Genomic DNA, 26051 nt, shown 5'->3' with positions numbered 1-26051 from the left:
CTGATCTCTATATCTGCAGGAGTGTTTTTCATCTTGAATAGAGTGTCTCTAGATCTATTCCTGTTGACTTTCTTCCACTGGGGACGTTGGGGTCTTGGTGGAGGAAGATCTTCAAGTTGTGAAGTATCCTTGGTGTTTTCTAGAGGAGAAAGTGTTGGGACAGGAATAAAAAATAAGATGTCCTGAGCACTCAGTGAGAAAAATAAAAAAACAGCTTTATTCAAACAAGATAAAAAATTGCATAGATATGCAGGGGTCAAGGAAGAGACTGTCCTGACGTGTTTTGCGCCCCTAGTGGTACTTAGTCATAGGATACAGGTGTAAGAGACCACTGCTTATTTAAGGACTGACTCAACCAATCAGGGACCAGAAACCGGACCACACATGGGAGCGCCCATCTCATATATTAGGTGGTATTACAAAAGATAGAGGTGAAAACAAAAATAATGCTAATAATAATGCTTACAGGATCTTGAAAAATTTATGCAAGAAATATTAGCCAATAATGTTGATAAATAAATTAATTAATTTCCAAACATGGTAAGATTAATTAATGTTTGAACATACATTGTCAAACAAAAAATAATTGTGGGTTAGCAGGAACTCCAAACATTCACTCAGAAAAATGTTCTCCTCTTCTAGATAGGAGGTGTCCCTGTCTAGAAACCACCTCACAGCTCTTATTCCTAAGTGATGAGGGATACATGACCAATTCCGATTTACTGGTGAAACAAAATTAGTTCTCAGAAGGAGCCATTATTTTTAGCACTCCATACTCATTGCAGTATCCCAAAGTTGTCAACATTTTGAAAAAACACATTAAACTGTTAAATAATGACAACACTCTAGCGCCATTTGTCAATAAATGTAAATTTGTCTCTAGAAAACCTATAACTCTGGGTTCAAGTATGATTCAGACCAATAAAACCACTGCAACTACTTGGCTAAACCACAAGGGAAATTTCAAATGCAACAACTACAACTGTAAGGCTTGTAAAATGACAAAAGAAGGAAATACATTTTCCTCATCTGTTACCAAAATAGTATTTGACATTAATTTCCATGCCACATGCAAAACATGGTGGGTCATATACTTAATAACATGTAACCATTGTAAATATCTATATGTTGGCCAGACCTCCTGTGAACTCTGTGAGTGAGAGAGCATTTTAGGGATGTAGAAAATTTTACAGCCAAACAGTTTAATGGCCTGCACCTCACCAATGTTCCTGATTTTGGGGTGCAGACCATTGAAATTGTAAAAAGAGCCCCGGGGGGGGGGGGGGTGATAGACATAAGCTCCTTACCAAAAGGGAATTATTTTGGATTTTGAAATTAGATACGAGACATCACAAGGGTATGAATTGGAATGAGACATCTCATATTTCACAGATTAAATTATGTTTATCATATCAAGGTTTCCTTTTACCATCATCTTAAAAGTTTAAGTAATCCATCATTTAAATTATCCTTCTTTGGGTAGGCTTTTACTGTATTATATATAAATTTTGTAAATTCTTTTCCCACATCAACTTTTCTAGTTAAATAAATAAGCCAATGACAAATATAAAATATCATCCATCATGTTTAAGTTAATGTTCAAACATTAATTAATCTTACCATGTTTGGAAATTAATTTATTTATTTATCAATCAACATTATTGGCTAACATTTCTTGTATATATTTTTCAAGATCCTGTAAGCATTTTTTCAAGGAAATTGTATCTCTGTTTTTTATCAGTTTTTTTTTTTTGTTTTTACCTCTGTCTTTTGTAATACCACCTTATGTATGAGATGGGTGCTTCCATGTGTGGTCCGGTTTCTGGTCCCTGATTGGTTGATTCTGTCCTTAAACAAGCACTGGTCTCTTACACCTGTATCCTATGACTAAGTGCCACTAGGGGCGCGAAACGCATCAGGATAGTCTCTTCCTTGACCCCTGCATGTCTATGCAATTTTTAATCTTGTTTGAATAAATTATTTTTCCTTGCCTCTTGGTGGATTGATTCCCACCGCTCACCTGACGCACCTCACTGTAGTCTGGGGCTGGTAGTTCCAAAATAAAGGTTTGCTATTGTCGGGTGTTCCGCTTTCAGCTGCGGCTACCTCCTATGACGTTATACTTTGGGACAGGAATGTCCAGCTGTTGGAAGAAGTTTTCTATATCTTCTGGAGAACGGTATACAGCAACTCTATTATTCTTCATTACCTTCAAGCTGAAGGGAAAGCCCCATCTGTAGGGGAGACCATGATCTCTAAGATGGAGAGTAAGAAATCTCGCTTCTTTGCGGTTTTGGAGCATGATTGGGCTGAGGTCAGCAAATAATTGTAAGGGTATATAATCAATTTTGAAGACTTGTTGTTTCCTCGTGGCAGTCAGGATCTTCTCTTTGTCTGTGTATCTATGAAATCTCAATATCACATCCCTGGGAGGATCAAATTCTCTTGGTACAGGCCTAAATGCTCTATGAGCTCTATCTGGTGGAAATACAAGTCACTCTCCGGCATACAAAAGGTAAGAACTTTTCACCTATAACTTTAAATATTTACATTAGTTTTAACGAAAATTCAGTAATACCGAATAGTGCAGCCAACAAATAATTGGGGAAACGAATTTCCACCAAATATTCGTTACAAAAATTTCAGATGAAATGAAAATGTCTTGGCTGCACAAGTCTGCTAAAATACACATTACTGCATTATACCATTAAATGTACATAAATAAATCATTGCATATACACATATATGATATACTCACATTCCTACAGCTCGTAAAGGTGTATATTGCATGTTCTACTTTCACTATTAACCCCTAAAGTGCCATACCCCCAACACAACCTAACACCACTATACTATTGACTCCTAATCTTCCATAACCCCCAACCAAACATAACCCCGGTACACTATTAACCCCTAAGGCAAATAAGCCACAACAGTAAATCAGCCAATAGACTTTATTGCTATTGATTGATTTTAAAAATCAGTCAGCGAATAGAATGTTTTTTCCTATTGGCTGATTAAAAAAAAGAAAATAAATCTTTCTATTGGCTGATTTGAAATGGTTTTAAAAAACATCCAATAGAACTGCCTATAAAAGGGGAAAACTGACAGAAAAAAGAGTGTGCTGCAAGACAGCATGAAGAACGGATGGGAGAAGAGGAGCCGCCACCAAGGAGGAGGAGCCACTGCCGAGGACCAGAAGAGCAATGACCACTTTGTGAATTACCTCTGATGAAGAAAGAAGAGGACCCCTTGTATTTTTTTTCCACTTAGATTTTTTTGATAGCTTTTTTTTTATGCCTTTTTTTCCCCTGTGGATTACATCTGATGAAGATAGACTTAAAATTGTATAATCTATCTGAATCATGAAATATTTTTTGTTTTGTTTTATGTCCCTTTACATTTAAAGCACATATTGTTTTAATTCTTGTTAAAAATCTCTTGTTGCAATACTTAATAACTAAGGGAAAAATTACTGTTCACTAAGGTGAAAATGAAGCTTTATTATAATGTCTGACGTTTCATAGCTTTAAGAGCTTATTATAATTTCCATTTGTGAGAAAAGCTTAAAGGGACATTAAACCCAAAAAATGTATTTCATAATTCAGGCAGAGAATACAATTTTAAATAGCATTCCAATTTACTTCTATTATTTAATTTGCTTCATTATTAAGATGTCCTTAGTTAATGAAATAACAATGCACACGGGTGAGCCAATCACATGAGGCAGATATGTGCAGCCACCAATTAGAAGCTACTGAGCCTATCTAGATATGCTTTTCAGGAAATAATATCAAGAGATTGAAGCAAATTAGATAATAGAAGTAAATTAGAAAGTTGTTCAAAATAGTATTCTCTATCTGAATCATGAAAGAAAAAATTGGGGTTTAATGTTCCTTTAATTTCAAGTCCACAGCATAATCCTTCACCCAGATAACCTTCAAGGTGTGTATTCTCCAGTTAGCTAATAACAGTTTATTTTGTGATGTTATCTAGTATCAAATAATATGTCATTCACTTGTTTATTTATCATTTTAGAGTCGTGCGGACGTGTATTTATCCCACTGTCCTTCTGGAACATCTATGCAGAACATGCTTCACTGGGTTCAGGTACTGATTTTAATATTTTGTTGATGGTCCATTCTCAGTAGGCTAATGTTTTCTGAAACATCTTTTTATGAACAACGCACCAATGCTTTAAAGGGACACTAAACCCAATTTTTTCTTTCATGATTCAGATAGAGAAGGTAATTTTAAGCAACTTTCTAATTTACTCCTATTATCAAATTTTCTTCGTTCTCTTGCTATCTTTATTTAAAAAGCAGGAATATAATGCATAAGAGCCGACCCATTTTTGGTCGAGAACCTGGGTTATGCCTGCTTATTGGTGGGTAAATGTAAGCCTCCAATAAGCAAGTCCAATCCATGGTGCTGAACCTAAAATGGACTGAATGCTAAGATTTACATTCCTGCTTTTAAAATAAAGATAGCTAGAGAACGAAGAAAAATTGATAATAGGAGTAAATTAGAAAGTTGCTTAAAATTTCACGTTCTTTCTGAATCAGGAAAGAAAAAAATTGGGTTCAGTGTCCCTTTAAGGATATTTTGTCTTTGTTCATCCACCAGATTTCAATATTTCAATTATATGTGTCAATACTACTTATATATTTTCAGTAGTGCTACATCTGTATATCCCAGGATACGAAAAATGGCAGCGTCAAAATCAGCAGAAATGTCTAGTTGAAACAGTTATAGAACTATCTTTTAGTTCTTTAGTTAATGACTACTTTTTTGTAAAATTCAGTTGAATTTTTGGCCAAAAGCTAGATTTAAAAGGGTCTAGTGCTGACCAGGAAGATAGAACAATGGTACAGTAACAAATCCAGCAGCTTTGAGTCAAGAGGAAATTGATAGATTGTACAATAAAGAGGTAGGATGGCTTGAAAGTGAAATTTTTATAATAGGTGTTGGTGTCACTGTTAAAAATTGAATAGATTTATGATATAGAAATAAAAAGAAATTCTTTAGCAATTTATCTAAATTTAAGCATAGTTAGATACTGGTACTAACCTATATTGGCATCTTTTGGGCTCCCTGGCATTTTTTGGGCTCCCATACACTTCATATTTGTTTAGTTTTTTCCATTTTGTCTATCGTAATATTACAAACAATTATCTTCTAATAACATCTTCTGTCAAACTTCCCAACAAAGGGTTTCAAACTTTCAATCAACCCAGGAGCCTGGACCCTAGAGTATTACATCTGGTATGAGATATATACAGGGGTCAAGTCCTACAAAAAAAAAGTGTGGGAACTCACCAAGACTTGCACCCCCCTCACAATTAATTTTGTTTAGTATATATATATATATATATATATATATATATATATATATATATATAATCTGCAACAAAGGAAGGCACTCACTGGGTCTTTATCAACAAATAAACAATTTTAATCCGGATTAAAATTGTTTATTTGGTGATAAAGACCCAGTGAGTGCCTTCTTATTTTGCTGCTGTATGAACCTGTGAAGCACATCCTGAGCACCACGGGTGGACTGGGCCTTGATACACATTTGCCAGGAGTGCTTTACCCTCTCTGATATTATACATACAGTATATATATATATATATATATATATATATATATATATATATATATATATATTTGATTAAATATATACCAGCTACCACAGGATGTAAAGATGTAAAGATATTTCCAATGTAAAGATGAGACTCCAGGTGCACGGAGGTTTAGAAAAATAAATAAATTCTATAAGGAAACAGTAAACTTTATCCAGCACTACACATATCGATTCATTCAGCTTGTGAAGCCCATTGTGACGTAGGGTGAAACACGTGTAGGAATTGCATATGCTTGAACTTAGACAGACATATAGTATGTGTTCTTGCTTTAATTGTTGCACATTTATTATTATTTTTTTGTAATAGTAATAAACTTAGTTGCATTGACTTCTGAATACTGTGATAGTGTGTTTGGTTTTGAATAGTTCACAGCTCCTTCTTTATTTTTAATTCTTCGACTTTATGTGTAGTGCTGGATAAGGTTTACTGTTTCCTTATAGAATTTATATATATATATATATATATATATATATATACATATATATACACACACACTGTATTTATATCTATATAATCTATACACTTTGGTTAATGAAAGAAAAGTAAATCCTATAAAGGGTCAAATGGTTGCCTTTGGGTCTGAGAATCCTCCTATATCACAGAGTCTCACCCACTTAAGGTGCAATAGTCCTATTTCTGCTGAAGGGAGATAAAAAACCCAATAGCAAGCCAAACAGAAATGTAAGCCCCATTTGTTCCACACAGTGTGGGGTGATTGCACAGCAGGACCGCTGACAGGTTTGCATTTAATGTATTGTAGGAAGTGTTACTAGAGGATCTCACTATCCCTCTAGCCAGACTGTGCTCCAGCTCCTCCCACCAGCAACAGCAGTGTTTACTGAAGTGTTTCTGTTCTCTGTCCAGAGGGAACTTAGTTTCTCCTGCAAAAATAGTGCAGGAACTCTGTTCACATGCGTTCCTGCTCGACTTGACCCCTGGATATATATTTATTTATTAATGGTAATTATAAATCCAGACACTGTTTTATTTTTTAACATATATACTAAAGTGAGCTCCATGGTTTTGTGATTATTTAGTAACCATCCATCTTAAAAATATTTAGAAAAGTTCTTGGGGGATCCAGAATACCTGCAACAATTATTAATTTACAACTCACATGAAATTCATTGTTAGTATAATCTGGTTATGCCTAAAACTTAAAACATTCAACTTAAAATTAAGAAAAGTACATGTATTTGTTTAGTTCATTGTAGTATTCCGCAGTTAAACCTTGTAACCTATTGAAGGTCTTGATCAGTGCATGAGCTCAAATTTATCTGTCTCCTATTGGTCATAGAAAATGACATAAGATAAACATACTCAATAAGCATTCAAAGGGTAAATCACTGGATTGCCCTGCAATAGAAATACTATGAGGCCCATTTATCACATGTCTTTTGGACCTGATCCGACAGTGCGGATCAGGTCCGACAGACATCGCTGAATGTGGAGAGCAATACGCTCTCCATATTCAGCATTGCACCAGCAGCTCTTGTGAGCTGCTGGTGCAACGCTGCCCCCTGCAGACTCGCGGCTAATCACCCGCCAGCAGGAGGGTGTCAATCAACCCGATCGTACTCGATCGGGTTGAATTCCAGCGATTCCTGTCCGCCTCATCAGAGCAGACGGACAGGGTTATGGAGCAGCGGTCTTTAGATAGGCCCCTATGTGAAATGTCAGTTTTAATAGCATATTTATTTTGTATCTAGATATGGTGCTATGCAGTTTTATGTGCTAATATATACTACATTTTTATAAAATAACTTTAATATCCCTTTACGTTCTTTAAAATCACATATTTGGATTAAAGCAGCATGCAATGCTTCAGTTATTGCCATTTAATCTTAGCATAAATTGCTGCCATATAAGGTAGCTATTTTTATATCTGTTGATTTATGCTTCATTCTGGGATTCTACACAGGTTAGAGAGCAAGCCTGCCCACAAACAGCTGTTTCTCTTTTATTCTTTTCACTATGGAACCTAATGTGTAATTGTGAATATTGGCTTAATGGTTACTGATTAATTGTGATTTCTTCCTATTGTTTTATTAACATTTCATTATTTTGTGCCAGGCAATGAATTTTCATAACCAATCATATAGATCTGTACATTCTGAAATATAAACACATTTTTATTTGGAATTGTTTCCCTAGTTAAAAAAATCAGGAGAACTGAAGGCCTTTGATTGGGGATATGATGGTAATATTATCCACTATAAACAGGTAAAAAATAAGACTATACTTTATACATATTGCTTTTGCAGCTTTCTGTCTTTGACAATAAATTGTGTACTAATAACTGTGGGCCAGATTACAAGTGGTGCGCTTTTGTTATCCAATATCACATCCCCACGCTATCTTGCGTGCATATTACAAGTTGAAAGTAAACACATTCCCTGAACGCAAACAAAATGAACACGTGTTGGTTTGCACAACTGAAGACCAACATAAATACATTTAAATGCCGTGTTACACTATTATATACACTATCTGATAAAAATTATTTATATAAATATTCGTAAACATTTTATATAAGGGTTTATATAAGGGTTAAACAGTATTTTGTATATGACAAGTTATTTGAATGGAAAGGTCTATATTGTGTGTATATATATATATATATATATATATATATATATATATATATGTGTGTGTGTGTGTGTGTGTATTTATGTAGGTATATATGTATATACAAACATACATTTATAGTCACATATAAACACATATATGAACATGTATAGACATATATACACACATTTATTTATATATATATATATATATATATATACACACAATTTTGAGCCCTTTCAACTCAAATACCTTTAAAAAAAATTGTATTTTTTTTTATATTTTACAATGTGTTTTAATGTGTGTTTACTGTAAATATTTTACATTTCAATGTTCTTTACATTGTAGAAAACGTTCTTAGTATTTTTAAATATACACTGCTCAAAAAAATAAAGGGAACGCTAAAATAACACATCCTAGATCTGAATGAATAAAATATTCTAATTAAATACTTTATTCTTTACATAGTTGAATGTGCTGACAACAAAATCACACAAAAATTAAAAAATGGAAATCAAAATTTTCAACCCATGGAGATCTGGATTTGGAGTCACACTCAAAATTAAAGTGGAAAAACACACTACAGGCAGATCCAACTTTGATGTAATGTCCTTAAAACAAGTCAAAATGAGGCTCAGTAGTGTGTGTGGCCTCCACGTGCCTGTATGACCTCCCTACAACGCCTGTGCATGCTCCTGATGAGGTGGCGGATGGTCTCCTGAGGGATCTCCTCCCAGACCTGGACTAAAGCATCCACCAACTCCTGGACAGTCTGTGGTGCAAAGTGAAGTTGGTGGATGGAGCGAGACATGATGTCCCAGATGTGCTCAATTGGATTCAGGTCTGGGGAACGGGAGGGCCAGTCCATAGCATCAATGCCTTCGTCTTGCAGGAACTGCTGACACACTCCAACCACATGAGGTCTAGCATTGTCTTGCATTAGGAGGAACCCAGGGCCAACCGCACCAGCATATGGTCTCACAAGGGGTCTGAGGATCTCATCTTGATACCTAATGGCAGTCAGGCTACCTCTGGCGAGCACATGGAGGGCTGTTCGGCCCCTCAAAGAAATGCCACCCCACACCATTACTGACCCACTGCCAAACTGGCCATGCTGGAGGATGTTGCAGGCAGCAGAACGTTCTCCACGGCGTTTCCAGACTGTCACGTCTGTCAAATGTGCTCAGTGTGCCCCTGCTTTCATCTGTGAAGAGCACAGGGCGCCAGTGGCGAATTTGCCAATCTTGGTGTTCTCTGGCAAATGTCAAACGTCCTGCACGGTGTTGGACTGTAAGCACAACCCCCACCTTTTGACGTTGGGTCCTCATACCACCCTCATGGAGTCTGTTTCTGACCGTTTGAGCAGACACATGCACATTTGTGGCCTGCTGGAGGTCATTTTGCAGGGCTCTGGCAGTGCTCCTCCTGTTCCTCCTTGCACAAAGGCGGAGGTAGCGGTCCTGCTGCTGGGTTGTTGCCCTCCTACGGCCTCCTCCACGTCTCCTGATGTACTGGCCTGTCTCCTGGTAGCGCCTCCATGCTCTGGACACTACGCTGACAGACACAGCAATCCTTCTTGCCACAGCTCGCACTGATGTGCCATCCTGGATGAGCTGCACTACCTGAGCCACTTGTGTGGGTTGTAGACTCCGTCTCATGCTACCACTAGAGTGCAAGCACCATCAGCATTCAAAAGTGACCATAACATCAGCCAGAAAGCATAGGAACTGAGAAGTGGTATGTGGTCACCACCTGCAGAACCACTCCTTTATTGGGGGTGTCTTGCTAATTGCCTATAATTTCCACCTGTTGTCTATCCCATTTGCACAACAGCATGTGAAATTGATTGTCACTCAGTGTTGCTTCCTAAGTGGACAGTTTGATTTCACAGAAGTGTGATTGACTTGGAGATACATTGTGTTGTTTAAGTGTTCCCTTTATTTTTTTGAGCAGTGTATATTCCTATATATATCTGCATATCTATACCTGTATAATAGGTTGAATATGTTGAATTGCCTGGGTGCTCTCTATGGTAGATAGGCAGAAACTTTCATGTAGAGAAGAAGCACACACAGGACTTAGTTAACATAGATTTTATTAATAATTCATTAATTCAGTCAGTCAGCGTTTCGGTCCTCGCAGGGACCTTTGTCAAGACTGTTCTCCGTTAGAGGTTGTGTATAGTTTCACCGCTGAAAGCTATACACAACCTCTAACGGAGAACAGTCTTGACAAAGGTCCCTGCGAGGACCGAAACACTGACTGAATTAATGAACTATTAATAAAATCTATGTTAACTAAGCCCTGTGTGTGCCTCTTCTCTACATGAAAGTTTATATATATATATATATATATAAATATATAAAATAATATATAAAGCCTGACATTATCTAAATCCAGTAAGTGTGGTCATCTTCTTTTTAGTTTTACCCCTAGTACCTGAAACTTGGTCGTTGTCCAATTAGTGAGAGTGCAGATCCACATCAAATATCCATATATGTTTAAAAGTAAAAAGAATGTTTTCTTCTATGAATGTAATGGAATGTAAATTATGCATAACTAACTTCAGGTTTAGCGCTAAAGGTCTAACGCAGTGTTAGGGACGTATGTGAGCGATAAGGTTTAGATTTGTTTTGTTTTTTATAAATAATGTGCTTCATTGAAGTCTAGGGTAAAAATTAGTGCAATCGTGATATCCGAAGTCCTGAAATTATTGTGCATCGGGTTTTGCTCTCAGGTAATTTGCTTTCAACTTGTAATACCTGTTCTAAATTGAGTGCATTAAAAGTTTACTTCCAGTGGTGTTTGCACGTGAGCTAAAATGATAAATAGCGCGCCACTTTTAATCTAGCCCTGTGTCTGATGTAAAGATCACCAAATGCAAATGCCCATTAAGATCACTTTCCCCAAGTTTTGTTTCGGATAAATCTTTGGTGTTCTAATAATTCCAATTCGGAGGTCTGTCAAGATGTTTAATCTAAACATCAATTTTTTTCTGTTTTAAAATGTTAATATAATAATTTGGAGACTTAATTTAATATTTAGATAATATCCTCACAACTACATGAATTTAAATTTGTTAAAGGTACATGAAACCCAAAAATGTTCTTTAATTATTCATATAGAGCATAAAATTGTAAACAACGTTCCAAATTACTTCTATTATCTATCTGCTTTTTTCTCTTGGTATCCTTAGTTAAAAATCATACATACAGTATATGCCACCTGACATTGGCTCACTCGGTGTGATCTAGATTGCAGTAGTGCATTGTTGCTCTTTCAACAAAGGATACCATGAGAATAAGGCAAAATTGATAATAGAAGTAAATTGGCAATTTGTTTAAAATTGTACTGTTCCATGTCCCTTTTAATGCTCCAATAAACAAAAATTGTGGTCACTATGAAGAAGTGCAAAGCATACAAAAGTTAAGTCATTATGAGAAGATTATTTATTGATAACAAATCCCTTTGAAAATATTTCACTAGAACTTTATCTCTAAAAAAAAAATGTACTGTTGTTCTTTTTATAGCCAGTTGTGCAAGTTCTGTTTCTTATACCGCAAATCCCCCTCAAACCTTGATTTACAGTAAAGTCCAATCCATTTGAACTTATGCTCCTCCCCTTGACGTCAGTTCCAATTTTAGTAATTGTAATGATAATAGATATGGTGTTGGGTATCCTGATATACCACAGCCCTCAGCATATGATGTCAATTAGCACTGAAAGTAAAAAATATTAGACAAGCAAAAAATTGTATTTTGTTTTTTGTTTTCATTTTGCAAACTAAAAATTAAAAGGGATGTAAAACCTAAAAAAATTATGTTGTGATTCAGACAGAGCAAACAATTGTTTTTTTAAAGTTTCCAGTTTACTTTTATTAACAAATGTGCTTTCTATGGTATTCTATGTTGAAAAGATACCTAGCTACACAATTATAGATGGTGTAGCAATGAAATCAATGAAATCTTTTACACAACTAATACCAGATACATTAAAAAACATGTACATTGTTAAAAAAAAAAACAAATGCAAGAAAAAAAATAGATAATGTACGCAAAATTAATAATAAAGTATGGTTTTTTTTCCGTTTATGTCCAGAAAATATCCCAATTTTCTGATGGCATCTTTCTTTGTGAATTAACATTATTCTCACAGTTACATATATATAAATACCTGTATACCTCTTGCTGACACTGTATTACATTAATGTAACAAACAAATTAAATAAAATATTTTTTATCTGTAAAAAAATGTTAACTTTTGCTATACTAAATGTAAGAATCCAATATTGAATTTTACAGCCTACTCCTCCTTTGTACCATGTGAGGGACATGAAGATACCGGCGGCACTTTGGACTGGAGGAAACGACTGGCTGGCAGATCCGAAGGATGTTGGCTTGTTACTCACACAAGTCACAAACTTAGTGTACCACAAAAAGGTTCCAGAATGGGATCATCTAGATTTTATCTGGGGTCTAGATGCTCCTTACCGAATGTACAATGAAATAATAGAGTTGATGAAAAAGTATTCATAATCTATTTGTAATTCAGTGGTTGTGTGTAATTTTTTGGTGATCACCTACCAATGAAATAATAATAAAAATAAAATAAGACCTCATTTTGGAAAGAGGGGGCATCCCTCTTTCTAAAAAAGAATTTTTATGCCCCTCTGTGTTTTATGTGGGAAATAGGAACTCTAAAAATGCCCCATCTCCTTCATCAAACACTGTACAGTTGTGTATTTTAGTTACCATTGTGATCATCTGAAATTTAGAGGGGGTGTAACCCCTCATTTAAAATAAGGCAATTTCCTATTTCACATGGGGGGGTCGCATACCCCAATAGGGTGCATGTGATTATACTTAAAGCAGCAATACCCAGCATAAGCACTCAAATGTGCTGTTTACCCTGAGAGGGAGGGGAACATTAACAGAGCCCCTATACCAACCTTGCTTGAGCTAGAGGAACAAGTGGCCCCTTATATGAAAAGGCAGATTCCCCTCTTTTAAATGAGTGGATCACTAGTTCCTCTAGCACAAATGGTGAAGGAGCTATAGGCTCTGTTTGAGCCTCCCTCTACCTCCGGTTAAATAGCACTATTAAGTGCCGGTTATTGCCACTTTTTCCAGATGAGCTCATCAATTTTACAGAAACCCGTTACCCCTCATTTTAAAGGGAAGTCTCCCCTCTTTCAAGCGCGAGGTGTCTTATGCCTGTAAAATGCAGATGATTTCCAAAATATTGCAATAACCTGCAAAAGCAGTACTTAAAATGCAGTTTAACTTGAGGGAGGGGGCTCTTACATAATTCCTATCTCCTCCTCTTTATGCTGGAGAGACAAGTGACCCTCATTTTAAAAATTTGCCCAACCCTAATAGAGTGGCATAGGTTTATTTGCTACACTCTTCTTTATTACGCTTAATCTGGTATCTAGTGCATTCAATATTTACTATTTTTGTCATAGACCCTGTGAGATTATATATATATATATATATATAGAGAGAGAGAGAGAGAGAGAGAGAGAGAGAGAGAGAGAGGGAGGGAGGGAGGGAGGGAGGGAGAGAGAGAGAGAGAGAGAGAGAGAGAGGGAGGGAGAGAGAGAGAGAGAGAGAGAGAGGGAGGGAGAGAGGGAGGGAGAGAGAGAGAGAGAGAGAGAGAGAGAGAGAGAGAGAGAGAGAGAGAGAGAGAGAGAGAGAGAGAGGGAGGGAGAGAGAGAGAGAGAGAGAGGGAGGGAGGGAGGGGGAGAGAGAGAGAGAGAGAGAGAGAGAGAGAGAGAGAGAGAGAGAGAGAGAGAGAGAGAGAGAGAGAGAGAGAGAGAGAGGGAGGGAGAGAGAGAGAGAGAGAGAGAGAGAGAGAGAGAGAGAAAGAGGTCTGTGCTATCCCTCATTTAAAAGAGGAGTATCTTTGAAAAGGAGGTCTCTGGTGTTTGGATTTACTTCTGTTTTTAAAAGAAATATTGTTTTGCTGCCAACGTTTATTACTTTATTCCAACTGAAAGGTGAGTTTTTTTTGTCATATCAACCTCCTAATATCTAAAAGGTCTTATTACCCATTATATTAAAGAGGAATTTCTCCACTTTTACGCCTGTGTATTGCATGTTTGGTATATTGAGGCACAGTTATAGAGCCCTTTAAAACAAATTGCTCTAACATTGTAGCCTAATGTTTATTTTTTCCCATTGAATCACTTAACCAGAGGGTCATATTGCCCCTTATATAAAGGATTATTTTTTTTCATATAAAATGTCTCAGGCCCCTTTATTTTACAAAAAATATGAATTATTGGCCCTTGTACTGGTTATCCCTAGAGTTAGATTACAGAAATGTTAGCAACTCTTATCTTGTCCCCCATTGTTACCCATTACCACAGTATATGCCAGCAACAAAACCTGCAATTTCACCCAAATACAAAAAGTACTACCTTTAGGATTGGTTACAAGTGCAATAACAAAAAAAACAAAAGATTACTGCTCTGCCAATTCAGAACGATTGTTCAAATTGCAGACACAATTTTAGTAGATAATAAAAAGTAATTGAAAAGGAGAGTTGTTACTTCTTATTGCAATTTTAAATGGTGCTTCAATAGTAATACATTCTATAGATTATTGTTTTTTTCAAGATCTGAGTTTGTTTTATTATGCTTTGCTTCTTTAATAAATAAATACATAAATGGCAATTCCTTTGGATGTTTGGACTAGATAATACAATAAAGATAAGTATTGCTATAAAAAATATTTACAAAATATTTTATTACAAATTGGTATTTGCAAGTGTAGTACATTGTTTCACAGAGTACAGACACAAGAATATTTTAAACTTACAACAATGTTAATTTTTCCAAACACGTATATAACAAAACTAATTATCCCAAAAAGATAGATAGTTCATGATATATACACTGTTCCGCAATACTTGTGCAGAAATGACTGTTAAATATTATTTGTAATAAATGATTTGATCGTTTAAAGTACTATAACTTTTAACTTACATATAGCCCTTCTCATACATCTATGTACATTTAATTTTAAATAAACTGGTTAATTTCTGGTCACTTGGCAACCCTAAGTATTATCATAAAGATTCTTATGCAACTTAAAAGGAACACTGAACCCAATTTTTTTTCTTTTATGATTCAGATAAAGCATGCAATCTTAAGCAACTTTCTAATTTACTCCTATTATCATTTTTCTTCATTCTCTTGGTATCTTTATTTGAAAAGCAAGAATGTAAGTTTAGATGCTGGCCTATTTTTGGTGAACAACCTGGGTTGTTCTTGCTGATTGGTGGATACATTCAGCCACCAATCAGCAAGTGTTGTCCAGGGTCTGAACCTTGGCTTAGATGCCTTCTTTTTCAAATAAAGATAGCAAGAGAACAAAGAAAACATGATAATAGGAGTAAATTAAAAAGTTGCTTAAAATTATATTGCTCTATCTGAAAAATCTGGGTTCAGTGTTCCTTTAAAGAGACACTGAACCCAATTTTTTTCTTTCACGATTCAGATAGAGCATGCAATTTTAAGCAACTTTCTAATTTACTCCTATTATCGTTCTCTTGCTATCTTTATTTTAAAAGCAGGAATCTAAAATCATAGCAGCCAGCCCATTTTAGGTTCAGCACCATGGATAGTGCTTGATTATTGGAGGCTTACATTTACCCACCAATAAGAAAGCATAACCCAGGTTCTCAACCAAAAATGGGACGGCTCCTATGCATCACATTTCTGCTTTTTAAATAAAGATGGCAAGAGAACAAAGAAAAATTGAAAATAGGAGTAAATTAGAAAGTTGCTTAAAATTGCATGCTCTATCTAAATCATGACAGAAAAAATGGGTTTAAAGGAACACTGAACCCATATTTTATCTTTCATGATTCAGATAGAGCATACAATTTTAAGCAACTTTCTAATTTACTCCTATTATCAATTTTTTCTTCATTCTCTTGCCATCTTTATTTGAAAAAGAAGACATCTAAGTTTTTTTTGGTTCAGACCTCTGGACAGAACTTTTTTATTGGTCGATTAATTTATCCACCTATCAGCAAGAACCCAGGTTGTTCACCAAAAATGGTCCGGGATCTAAACTTACATTCTTGCATTTCAAATAAAGATACCAAGAGAATGAAGAAAATTTGATAATAGGTGTAAATTAGAAAGTTGCTTAAAATCACAAAAGAAATTTTTTTAGTTCAGTGTCCTTTTAAACTGCAGTTTATTATTTTTTAAAAATATTAAAAAAAATAAAATAAAACACAAACAAACCAAAAAAAAAACATAGGCAATGCTACTTTCTGCTTTTCCAATGCAAACCTCCAAATGTTACTCCTATATTGCTTCTGTACTAGCTCACAGTCAGTGGCATCATTAGGAGTGGCTGACTGGTGCTGTATCACCGAATGTAGGTGCACAGCAGGAGCAGGTAGCACCATCCAGCAGACATTTAAAAAAAAAATCCAACCACAAAATACACTAACCAGCTCCACTTTTTTTGAGAGCCTGCACACAGCGTGCATTTTGATGGCCACAGAGTTTCCATTTTGCAAGCAAGGCTGGAAACATGACTTCTGTGCACCTGGCCACCCAGAGCTCAGTGTGAGACAGAGCTCTATCAGGCTAGTAGTAAACTCAGGAGTTGGGACCGGTCTTTGTGGAGGAAAACCTGGCTCCTGTGTACTCAGCCTCTCCCTTGCTTGCTTAGTGTAAAACATAAGAGATGCAGGTGTGAGATGATGCAAATTAGAGGGAACCTCAACAGTATTAGAAACAAGGTTAATGGAGGTCAATAGATCTGAGAGTGAATGTATAACAAAGTAACTGTAGTGTTTCATGTTTTTCACTTGATGTTTTGACCATGCAGGGTATGCGCACTTCTTGGGCTTGTGAGCATCATAGACACTAGATCAAAGTATGGGGTGTTAATTCTATAACTCATTAATATATCTGCTACAACATCTCAAACACACAGCGCTCGATATGTATGCAACCAGTTAGTTGGTTTTTTTAAAGTGAGATGTTAGCTATATACTGCATCACTTAATATAACCTGAACATGCCTGTAAAAAAGTGTCCTCAACATATTTTCTAAAGAGGTTTGTTTATTTCTGTGTGTGAGTATTCCTATGTTTTTGTTTGTGAAAGTTTGTGTGTGTGAATGCTTTTGTGCATTTCTGAGTCTGTGAGAGTATGTATAAGTGTTTCGGTGTGTGTGTGCGCGCGCAAGTGCTTCTGTGCGAGTGGCTGTGTGTTTGCGTATGAGTGTGTGTTTGTGTGAGTGTTTCTGTATATGAGTGTGTGTTTGTGTGATGTATTGGGCAAAGGGAGTGGTTGGGGTGAAGTTTTGGGAGGGGTTAACGTCAGTATGTTGGGGGCATCAGATATACCCTTGGGCTAAAGCCTCTAGTTTATCTTTTGTTTGCCACTCAAGCTGCTTATGGATTTTTATATCCACTTAAAGGGACATAATGGTATAAATATAACTTTCATGATTCAAATAGAAATAATTAAAAAAAAAAGATTTACTTTCATTATCGAATGTACTTTATACTCTTTGTATCTTTTGTTGAAGAGCCTACTTAAAGGGACAGTCTAGGCCAAAATAAACTTTCACGATTCAGATAGAGCATGTAATTTTAAACAATTTTCCAATGTACTTTTATCACCAATTTTGCTTTGTTCTATTGGTATTCTTAGTTGAAAGCTTAACCTAGGAGGTTCATATGCTAATTTCTTAGACCTTGAAGCCCACCTCTTTCAGATTGCATTTTAACAGTTTTTCACCACTAGAGGGTGTTAGTTCACGTATTTCATATAGATAACACTGTGCTCGTGCACGAGAAGTTATCTGGGAGCAGGCACTGATTGGCTAGACTGCAAGTCTGTCAAAAGAACTGAAAAAAGGGTCTGTTTGCAGAGGCTTAGATACAAGATAATCATAGAGGTTAAAAGTATATTAATATAACTGTGTTGGTTATGCAAAACTGGGGAATGGGTAATAAAGGGATTATCTATCTTTTAAAACAATAAAAATTCTGGTGTAGGCTGTCCCTTTAAGTAGTCTCATGAGCGTGCACATGTCTTGAGTACTATATGACAGTGTATACAATGTTTAAAATGGTCGCAGACACTGCTAACATATAGGGCTCTATGGGGCATATTTATCAAGCTCCGAATGGAGCTTGATGCCCCGTGTTTCTGGCGAGCCTGCAGGCTCGCCAGAAACAGCAGTTAAGAAGCAGCGGTCACAAATACCGCTGCTCCATAACCTGTCCACCTGCTCTGAGCCGGCGGACACACATCGCCGGAAATCAACCCGATCAAGTACGATCGGGTTGATTGACACCCCCCTGCTGGCACCGGCGTTGCACCAGAAGCTATTGTGAGCTGCTGGTGCAATGCTGAATACGGCGAGCGTATTGCTCGCCGTATTCAGCGAGGTCTGTCGGACCTGATCCGCACTATTGGATCAGGTCCGACAGACCTTGATAAATAGAGGCCCATGTTTATAGGTCTTCAAATAGTTTGGAGTTGTTTTTGGAAAAGAAACCAAAAAGAAAAAAAAAAGAAAAGAAAAATGAAATTACGTACAATATTTTTTTAAGTAAAATTCTGTTGGTAAGGAATGGTAGCCATTCAGTGGTGCGTTTATGAAAAGCACATAAACTTAGATACAGGTGGTGGGAGAAACTTAAACAGGAAGATACTTTGGGTATTTTTTTACATTGTATTATTGTGATGACAACAAGTACTGATATGAAGAACTGATGCTTAATAATAATTCCATTTAATTTCTTTTAGAATATTACAAAAACAGAGAATCAATAAAAAATAAAGTATCTGACTTAAAGGGACATAAAACCCAAACATTTCTATGATCAGATTTGCTTCATTCTCTTCGTAGCCTTTGTTGAAGGAGCAGCAATGCACTACTGCAGTGTTTCTCAACTCCAGCCTTTAAAGGGACATGAAACCAAATTGTAGGGCAAACACTCTTATTTTGGAGATTTTTTTGCACCAATAAAAAAAAAAAAAAATTTTTTATAAATGTTGCAAAATGTTAATTTTATCCCATATGTTGAGCAAAATGTTTTCTATGTTAAATTTCACTGTTTAAATAATTATTCTCTTGAAAGTTGTGTTAAGGTGCTTTACGCTTGAGAAGTGAAGGATGAATACGATTTATATTCTACCTTTGATGCCTGCTGTGACATTAGACAACCAGCAATATGTTATAAACTCCAGCAAACATCCCAGTTTAATAATAGATAGAAACAATTGCTACAGATACGCGAGTATTAAAAACATTATGACTCTTTCTTCATCATGCATAAAATCTTTGAAAATTTCAGTCTCTGTGCAATCTGTATTGGAGTTTCTCCATCCTGTTAAAAAAAAAAAAAAAATTAAAAAATAATTAGATTAAAAGGGACACTAAACGTCAAATTTAAAATTTTCATGATTCTGATACATCATGCAGTTTTAATATACTTTGCAATTTGAATACATTATGAAATGGTGCACAGTGTTTTTATATGCACATGCACCATCTATTACAGCGCATGTGTAAGAGTGTCTGTGATTGGCTGATGGCTGTCACATGATACAGGGGGGCAACAATTTGAAATACATTTTAAAATTTGTCAGCGAAAAAAAACAAAAAAAAAAACAAAACAAAAAAACCCACACAAAACACTCTACTGCTCATTTGAAAATTCAGAGTAAGCGCTCTTGCATTGACCATATTGCCCCAATAAAAATATGTTTCTTTTAAAGCAGTTAAAGGGCCATAATACCCAAATGTTTAAACACTTGAAAGTGATGCAGCATAGCTGTAAAAAGCTGACTAGAAAATATCTCCTGAACATCTCTATGTAAAAAAGAAAGATATTTTACCTCAAAAGTTCCTCAGTAGCCACCTCCCATTGTAAAGGATTTCTAAGCAGCATATTAGTATGTCTGTCCTAGGACAGCTGAAGGGATGAGCATCATGCACTCTCATCTTATTTCACCAATCAGGTAAAGGAAGTTTACAATGAAATCTCATGAAAGTCAAGTCAAATCTCATGAGATCACAGTAAAAGTTCATGACCTCAGCACTGCTGATGCTGATTGGTTGCTGTTCATTTCTTCATTTTTTTAATTTTTTTTACCTGCAGCTGGGAGCAGTTGAGTATAACTTTTTACACAGAACTTACTCTGCTGAGCTGAGGAGATTGTGAGGTAAAATATCTTTCTTTTTTTACATAGAGATGCTCAGGTGATATTTTCCGGTCAGCTTTTTACAGTTATACTGCATCAGTTTCAAGTGATTTAGCATATGAGTATTATGTCCCTTTAATAATTTGCGGAAGTAACACACTGTTTCCTAGCTATCAGAAGTCTGAGCATTAATAACTGTTCTTTATGGCATGCTTACTTTATTCTTTAAATGTGGATCGGCACGAGCTTCTAGAAGAATCGGTACTACAGCTTGGTTCTTCATTCGAGATGCATAATGGAGAGCAGTGTTTCCTTTCTGAAAGGCAAAGGAAAGGATGAGTTTAGAAGACAAAAAGATAAGATCAGTGCGCACTGACAATCTATGCAAAACAGGTTATATAATTAGTCCAAACCTCTCCAAAAAAAGGAACAGAAAAGAAAAACAGTTATAAACAAAAAGATATATAAAAAAACTGAGCCAAAAGTTAAAAACTTATGTCAGTCATAGAACTGAGAATCTAACGTGTTTAAATAAAGATATTTAATATTTTTTTATATAAAACCATACAAATAAAAGTAGGATCTTACAATGCATAAATACTTGTACTTAAAATTATTTTGGCATTGTAGAATCCTACTTTTATTTGTATGGTTTTATATATAAAATATCTTTATTTAAACACAGATTTGCAGTTCTTCTATGAAAGTAAGAGTTTAGACCAGAGCTTTCCAAACTTTTCATGTTGGTGACACACTTTGTAGACCTACATCATTTCGCGACACAGTAATTCAGTTGTACTAGCAAAAAGGAGGTTAAACTAACTTGTTTTAAAAGATTTGGACACATACATAAATGATATAATAACAAAATACATTTACAAGTATGTAAATGTATGTATGTGCAAGAATTAAAAAAAAATTAATAACACCAATAGCTACTTACTATTTTAATGAGATGTATGAGGTTGATGGGATGAACACAGTTTCTGAATATTTGGTGGAATATTAGATAAAGACACTCACATTTCATCATCAAGCATTTTTAAGCTTCCACTTCCTATCCATATATCAAGAGCAGGAGCAGCAATGCTCTACTGGGAGCTAGTTGCAAAAAAATCCCACTGACTTCTGACTTTAGCTCAGCGTTTAAGCTGCCACCCTCAGAGCTCTGTGAGTCCGACTGACTACTGCCAGCACTGCAAACACACTGCTGTCCCACTCACTGACTACACTTGCAGTCACAAGCCAATTAAGGAGACTACACGTGCTGTCAGGAGCCAATGTGCCGCCAAATCCGCCAATGGTAATAGTTTCAGTTCCCACTGAGCTGTGCCAATTGGTTAAGATGATCTGTGACCCACTAGGTATCAATCACGTGTCAACCATGTGATATGTGTAGCAGGCAGGTGGAAAGTCAGAAACCAAAAAACAATTAAAAAAAAAATTGTGCTTAAGCAGGGACACACCTACACACTGCTGCCGACACACTAGTGTGTCCCGACACACAGTTTGGAAAGCACTGGTTTAGACAGCAGTTATCTTCATCTTTATTTTATTCCAGTTAATGTATTAATTGAACTTATAAAATTAGTAACATTTATTTTGCTGCTAAACATAAACTGTTGGAATAACATGCTGTGGATTTTGGGGTGCTGCTGGAGGGACTATGCAGGTCAAGCGAGTTGAGAGGCTAGACAGGGAGTGGTTGGGTTCTTTGAGCCAGTGGATCAGGTAGTCTTAGGGGTCTGGGATTTAAGCAAGGGTATGGGGTGACCACATCAGTATGCAGCTACAAATGTGTCCAAGTTGCCTCTATTTGGCTTTGTCTATAGTTAACTTTTATAGCAATAGTTTGTGCTAATTCCTTCCAAGCAGTCTCATAAATTCTTGCTTCAATTATTGATTAACGATCCCTTTTAATGCTATTACCATTGTATTTCGGTTTACTTTGCTATTAGTTTATACTAGGTGTGAGATAGGGGTACTTTGGATAGGTATTAGTTAAGCCCCTGTAGGGACTAAACTGCTAGTCTATATTCCTTTAAATATGCTCACTGGTTGTGCTATAGTGTGTGTCACATAAGGGTTAAGATGCCATATAAAGTTTAAGATGTTTTTCTTAGCTGTGTAAAGAAAACAAAGTATGGTAGACTGCTAACCTTTAATAAGTCCCCTGTCACAAGTTGTGCAGAAGCTATGGAGGGGTGGGGGGTGGGGGGGATGCAAATGTTTCAGTAAGTATTTACAAGAAAAAAAAAGTGTTGTAAATTATTTTTACATTTGGTTGTAAACAAGGGATATTAGCAAGATTATAATATTGTTCACGCCTATCTTTGCTATACTATATATAGTGATGTAAGCATACATACAGGGCTTGAGACTTCTATCAGACTGTAAACCTGATATTGGGCTATATTACAAGAGGAGCACTATTTTAACATGTGCCCGTAAATATGCCATTTACGAGCACACGTTAATTAAACAGCCATTAGAAGTAACTGGTTAATGTTCCCGCAAGCTCCCCTGCTCTCTTCTACGCAGGCAGCCCCCAGGAGCCAATCAGCACTATTTTTGAAGCATGATTGCAGTGACAATCGTGTGCTTCCTTTCAGTTAGCCAATCAGGAGCAAGAATGCATTTGCCTTAATCCCTGCCTTGTTCGCACCTGGAGAAGAATAGTTGTGTTCCAGAACTGCATCTTTCGCTAAAGGTTTAACCCTTTTGAAACTGTTAAATACATAGTAAAATAAGGGAATTTATTTATAAAATATTCTGACAACTAGAATGACCCTTTAATAATGTGCAAAAAAATAAAAAGCAGATGTGTGTGATGAGCAAATTGCTTGTGGGTAAATATGCCAACAGATCACTGACTACAAAGCACCATAGAACTGTTGTGAATGGAATGCATAAGATATCATCCCTACTAATAAATGTTAGAAGATTTTGAGTTTTAATGGTTCTCTAGTTCTCAGAAACCTATTACACAACCCACTTCAGGAATAGATTATGTCTCCTCAGGGGAATCCTGATCAGCATCACATTTTATGCACATTGAAAATAAAAATATACACGGTTGCTTAATCTGTTCCTTTTGGCATAAGATTAACCAATCAATCATTAGTCAGGTCCCTGCATGGATTAGACAGTAAATGAAATATTAAACATGACCTATTGATAGGATCAACGAGTGCAGTGAAATAAGTAAATCTAATGAGCAATTAGTATTGAAGGATGTTGCCACTGAAACCAAATATTTTGGGATAATAATAACATTTAAATAAATAGAGGTACGATTTTTGGGGGAAAATTATAAAATTATTGTGAATCACTTGTGCTCTAAAGGACAGAAACCCTTTTTTTTTTCCTTTCATGATGGGGTAGATTTACCATAGGTTGTCCGCTCGACCTCACTAAATGCCAACAGCATACGCTGTCTGCATTTAATATTGCACAAGCATTTCTAGTGAAATGCCGCCCCCTGCGCACTCATGGCCATTCGGCCGCTAGCAGTGGTCGTCAATCATCCCGATCATATTGGATCGAGATGATTTCAGTCCGCCACCTAAAGCTCCGAAGCAGCATCCGCTGATTGCTAAATCAACCCCAAAGCAAACATTTGTAAACCCCTTTCCAGTTTACTTCTATTATTAATTTTGCTTCATTCTCTTGGTATCCTTTCTTGAAGAAACAGCAATGCACTACTGGGAGCTAGCGGAACACATTGGTAAGCCAATCACAAGAGACATATATGCGCAGCTACCAATCAGCCGCTAGCACCCAGCTCCTGAGCCTATCCTTTCAATAAAAGGATACCAATAGAATGAAACAAATTAGATAAAAGTAGTAAATTGTAAGATTTCATGCTCTATATGAATCATGAAAGAAAAAAAAAAAGGGTTTAATGTTATTAAAATCAAAATTAAAAGATTCATGAAGAAAAAATAAATAAATAAGAAATTGAACCTTTTCCTAATTCTAACCAGCCTCCGGACACAATCATCCAATATTTAGAATGTTTAAATTATTTTTAAATCAATGTTAATGTGAATATTCATTATTACATTTGATAAATACGTATATGTTTAAAGTTATTACATTTATTTATTGCTTTTTTGTTTGTGGAATAAAGTGAATCCTAAAATAGTTTCTTTTGTGATTTAGATGGGGTATGCATACTTCTGTCATCTAATTTGCTTAGTTCTCTTGCTATCCTTAGTTGAAAAGAATACCTAGGTAGGCTCAGAAACAGTAAACCCCTACTGTAAGCTAGCTGCTGATATATGCCTCTTGTCATGGTTTAAGTGATGTGTTCAGTTAGCTCTCAAAAGTGCATTGCTGCTCTTTCAACAAAGTATATCAAGAGAACAAAACAAATTTGATAATAGACATAAATTAGAACATTGTTTCAAATTGTATGTTCTGTCTGAATCATGAAATAATAAAATATGCGTTTCCCTTTAATCATGTTTATGGTTGTACCTCCACTATAGTGTACCACAAACTATAGGGGTTTGGAAGATGGGCTGCTAGAGACATATACTGTGTGTGTGTGTATGTATGTATGTATGTATGTACAGGTTTTTCAACATATATGTACATCTTATTTAGGGAAATCAATTTTTTTCTGTAATTTTTTTTTTTAAACAAGCTTTATTAATAAAAAGACTATTTGCCTTTCAACATTATTTTTTATACTGAACATAAATTGATTTTTCTATGACAGAAAGCACTCCACCAATAGGGAGTTGTTCCTCATCAATAGATTTTTCTTTGTTGTCTGCAGTCTTTATGGTGCAGAACAGTGGTCGGATAACATTGATTCATGAAACATTAGAGGAGATAAAACTAAAACTATCAAAATACATTTAAGATTTTCCATTAGGACAAAAAAACTAAAGTCATTTTGGTGGTCATGGACTATGGGGAATTTCTTTGTTTGGAAGAGAAATAATAGTGCATAAATAATGAATACTAGGCATGTGCATTAGTTTTGTTACGAAAGCAGATTTTTTTTTTTTTAAATAATATTTTTATTGAGGTCATAAACATAAATCATAATACATAAGTAAGACATATTTAGGTATTCCTTTTCATGTAACAGAGGTATGCAGAGACCAAGGTAACTAATATCTTACTACTAGTTTCTCCATGGCTCCTCGAAGGGAGTCCACTCACATAATGAACCTCAGATTTTTTCTATTTCAACACTCTTTTAACAAGTGGAGCAAATAAAGCAAACGATTGGACAAACAATAACATAACAGACAATCTCTGGTAGCAGCTTATAGGCATGAAATGTCCAATGACAAACTATAGGAGCTGTAAAGACTAGCTCCTCTGGAGTAAATAAGAAACAGCATTGCGGTACATGGGTTTTAGTTACGAAAGCAGATTTGTTAACAAAACACTGATATTGGAACAAATGCAGCGCAAAATTGAAAGAAAACAAATACAATACTGATGAAATTTGTTTCCTTTAAATTACCTGAGTGGTTACAAATACTTACCTAAAGCGCGCTGAAAAGTCACGCTTATCCGACACTCCTTCACTTAGCCCCAGGCTGTGCTAATAGGAGGCTTAGAGCACGCTAAACCACATATATTAGTATGGCCCTCGGCGCTGTGAAGAAGGGTTGGG

General features: G+C 35.8%; 2 protein-coding genes across 2 annotated transcripts in view; one reads left to right on the top strand and one right to left on the bottom strand.

Moving 5' to 3' along the window:
- Positions 1-13748, top strand: part of LOC128639529 (putative lysosomal acid lipase/cholesteryl ester hydrolase) — a 53553-nt gene extending 39805 nt beyond the window's left edge. Inside the window, exons 8-10 of the mRNA XM_053691669.1 lie at positions 4039-4110; positions 7803-7871; positions 12519-13748. Coding sequence (XP_053547644.1) covers positions 4039-4110; positions 7803-7871; positions 12519-12752 — 375 coding nt within the window. The 3' untranslated portion in view covers positions 12753-13748. The remainder of the gene's footprint in view (positions 1-4038; positions 4111-7802; positions 7872-12518) is intronic.
- A 5228-nt stretch (positions 13749-18976) lies between these two features.
- Positions 18977-26051, bottom strand: part of ANKRD22 (ankyrin repeat domain 22) — a 63135-nt gene continuing 56060 nt past the window's right edge. The window contains exons 5-6 of the mRNA XM_053692210.1: positions 20628-20726; positions 18977-19593 (exon numbers count right to left, since the gene is read on the bottom strand). Coding sequence (XP_053548185.1) covers positions 19516-19593; positions 20628-20726 — 177 coding nt within the window. The 3' untranslated portion in view covers positions 18977-19515. The remainder of the gene's footprint in view (positions 19594-20627; positions 20727-26051) is intronic.

This window comes from Bombina bombina, chromosome 9, assembly GCF_027579735.1.
Source record: "Bombina bombina isolate aBomBom1 chromosome 9, aBomBom1.pri, whole genome shotgun sequence".
In the NCBI taxonomy this organism is placed as follows: Eukaryota; Metazoa; Chordata; class Amphibia; order Anura; family Bombinatoridae; genus Bombina; species Bombina bombina.
Note: the sequence above shows the minus strand (reverse complement) of the source record. Positions and strands in the feature narration are given on the sequence as shown.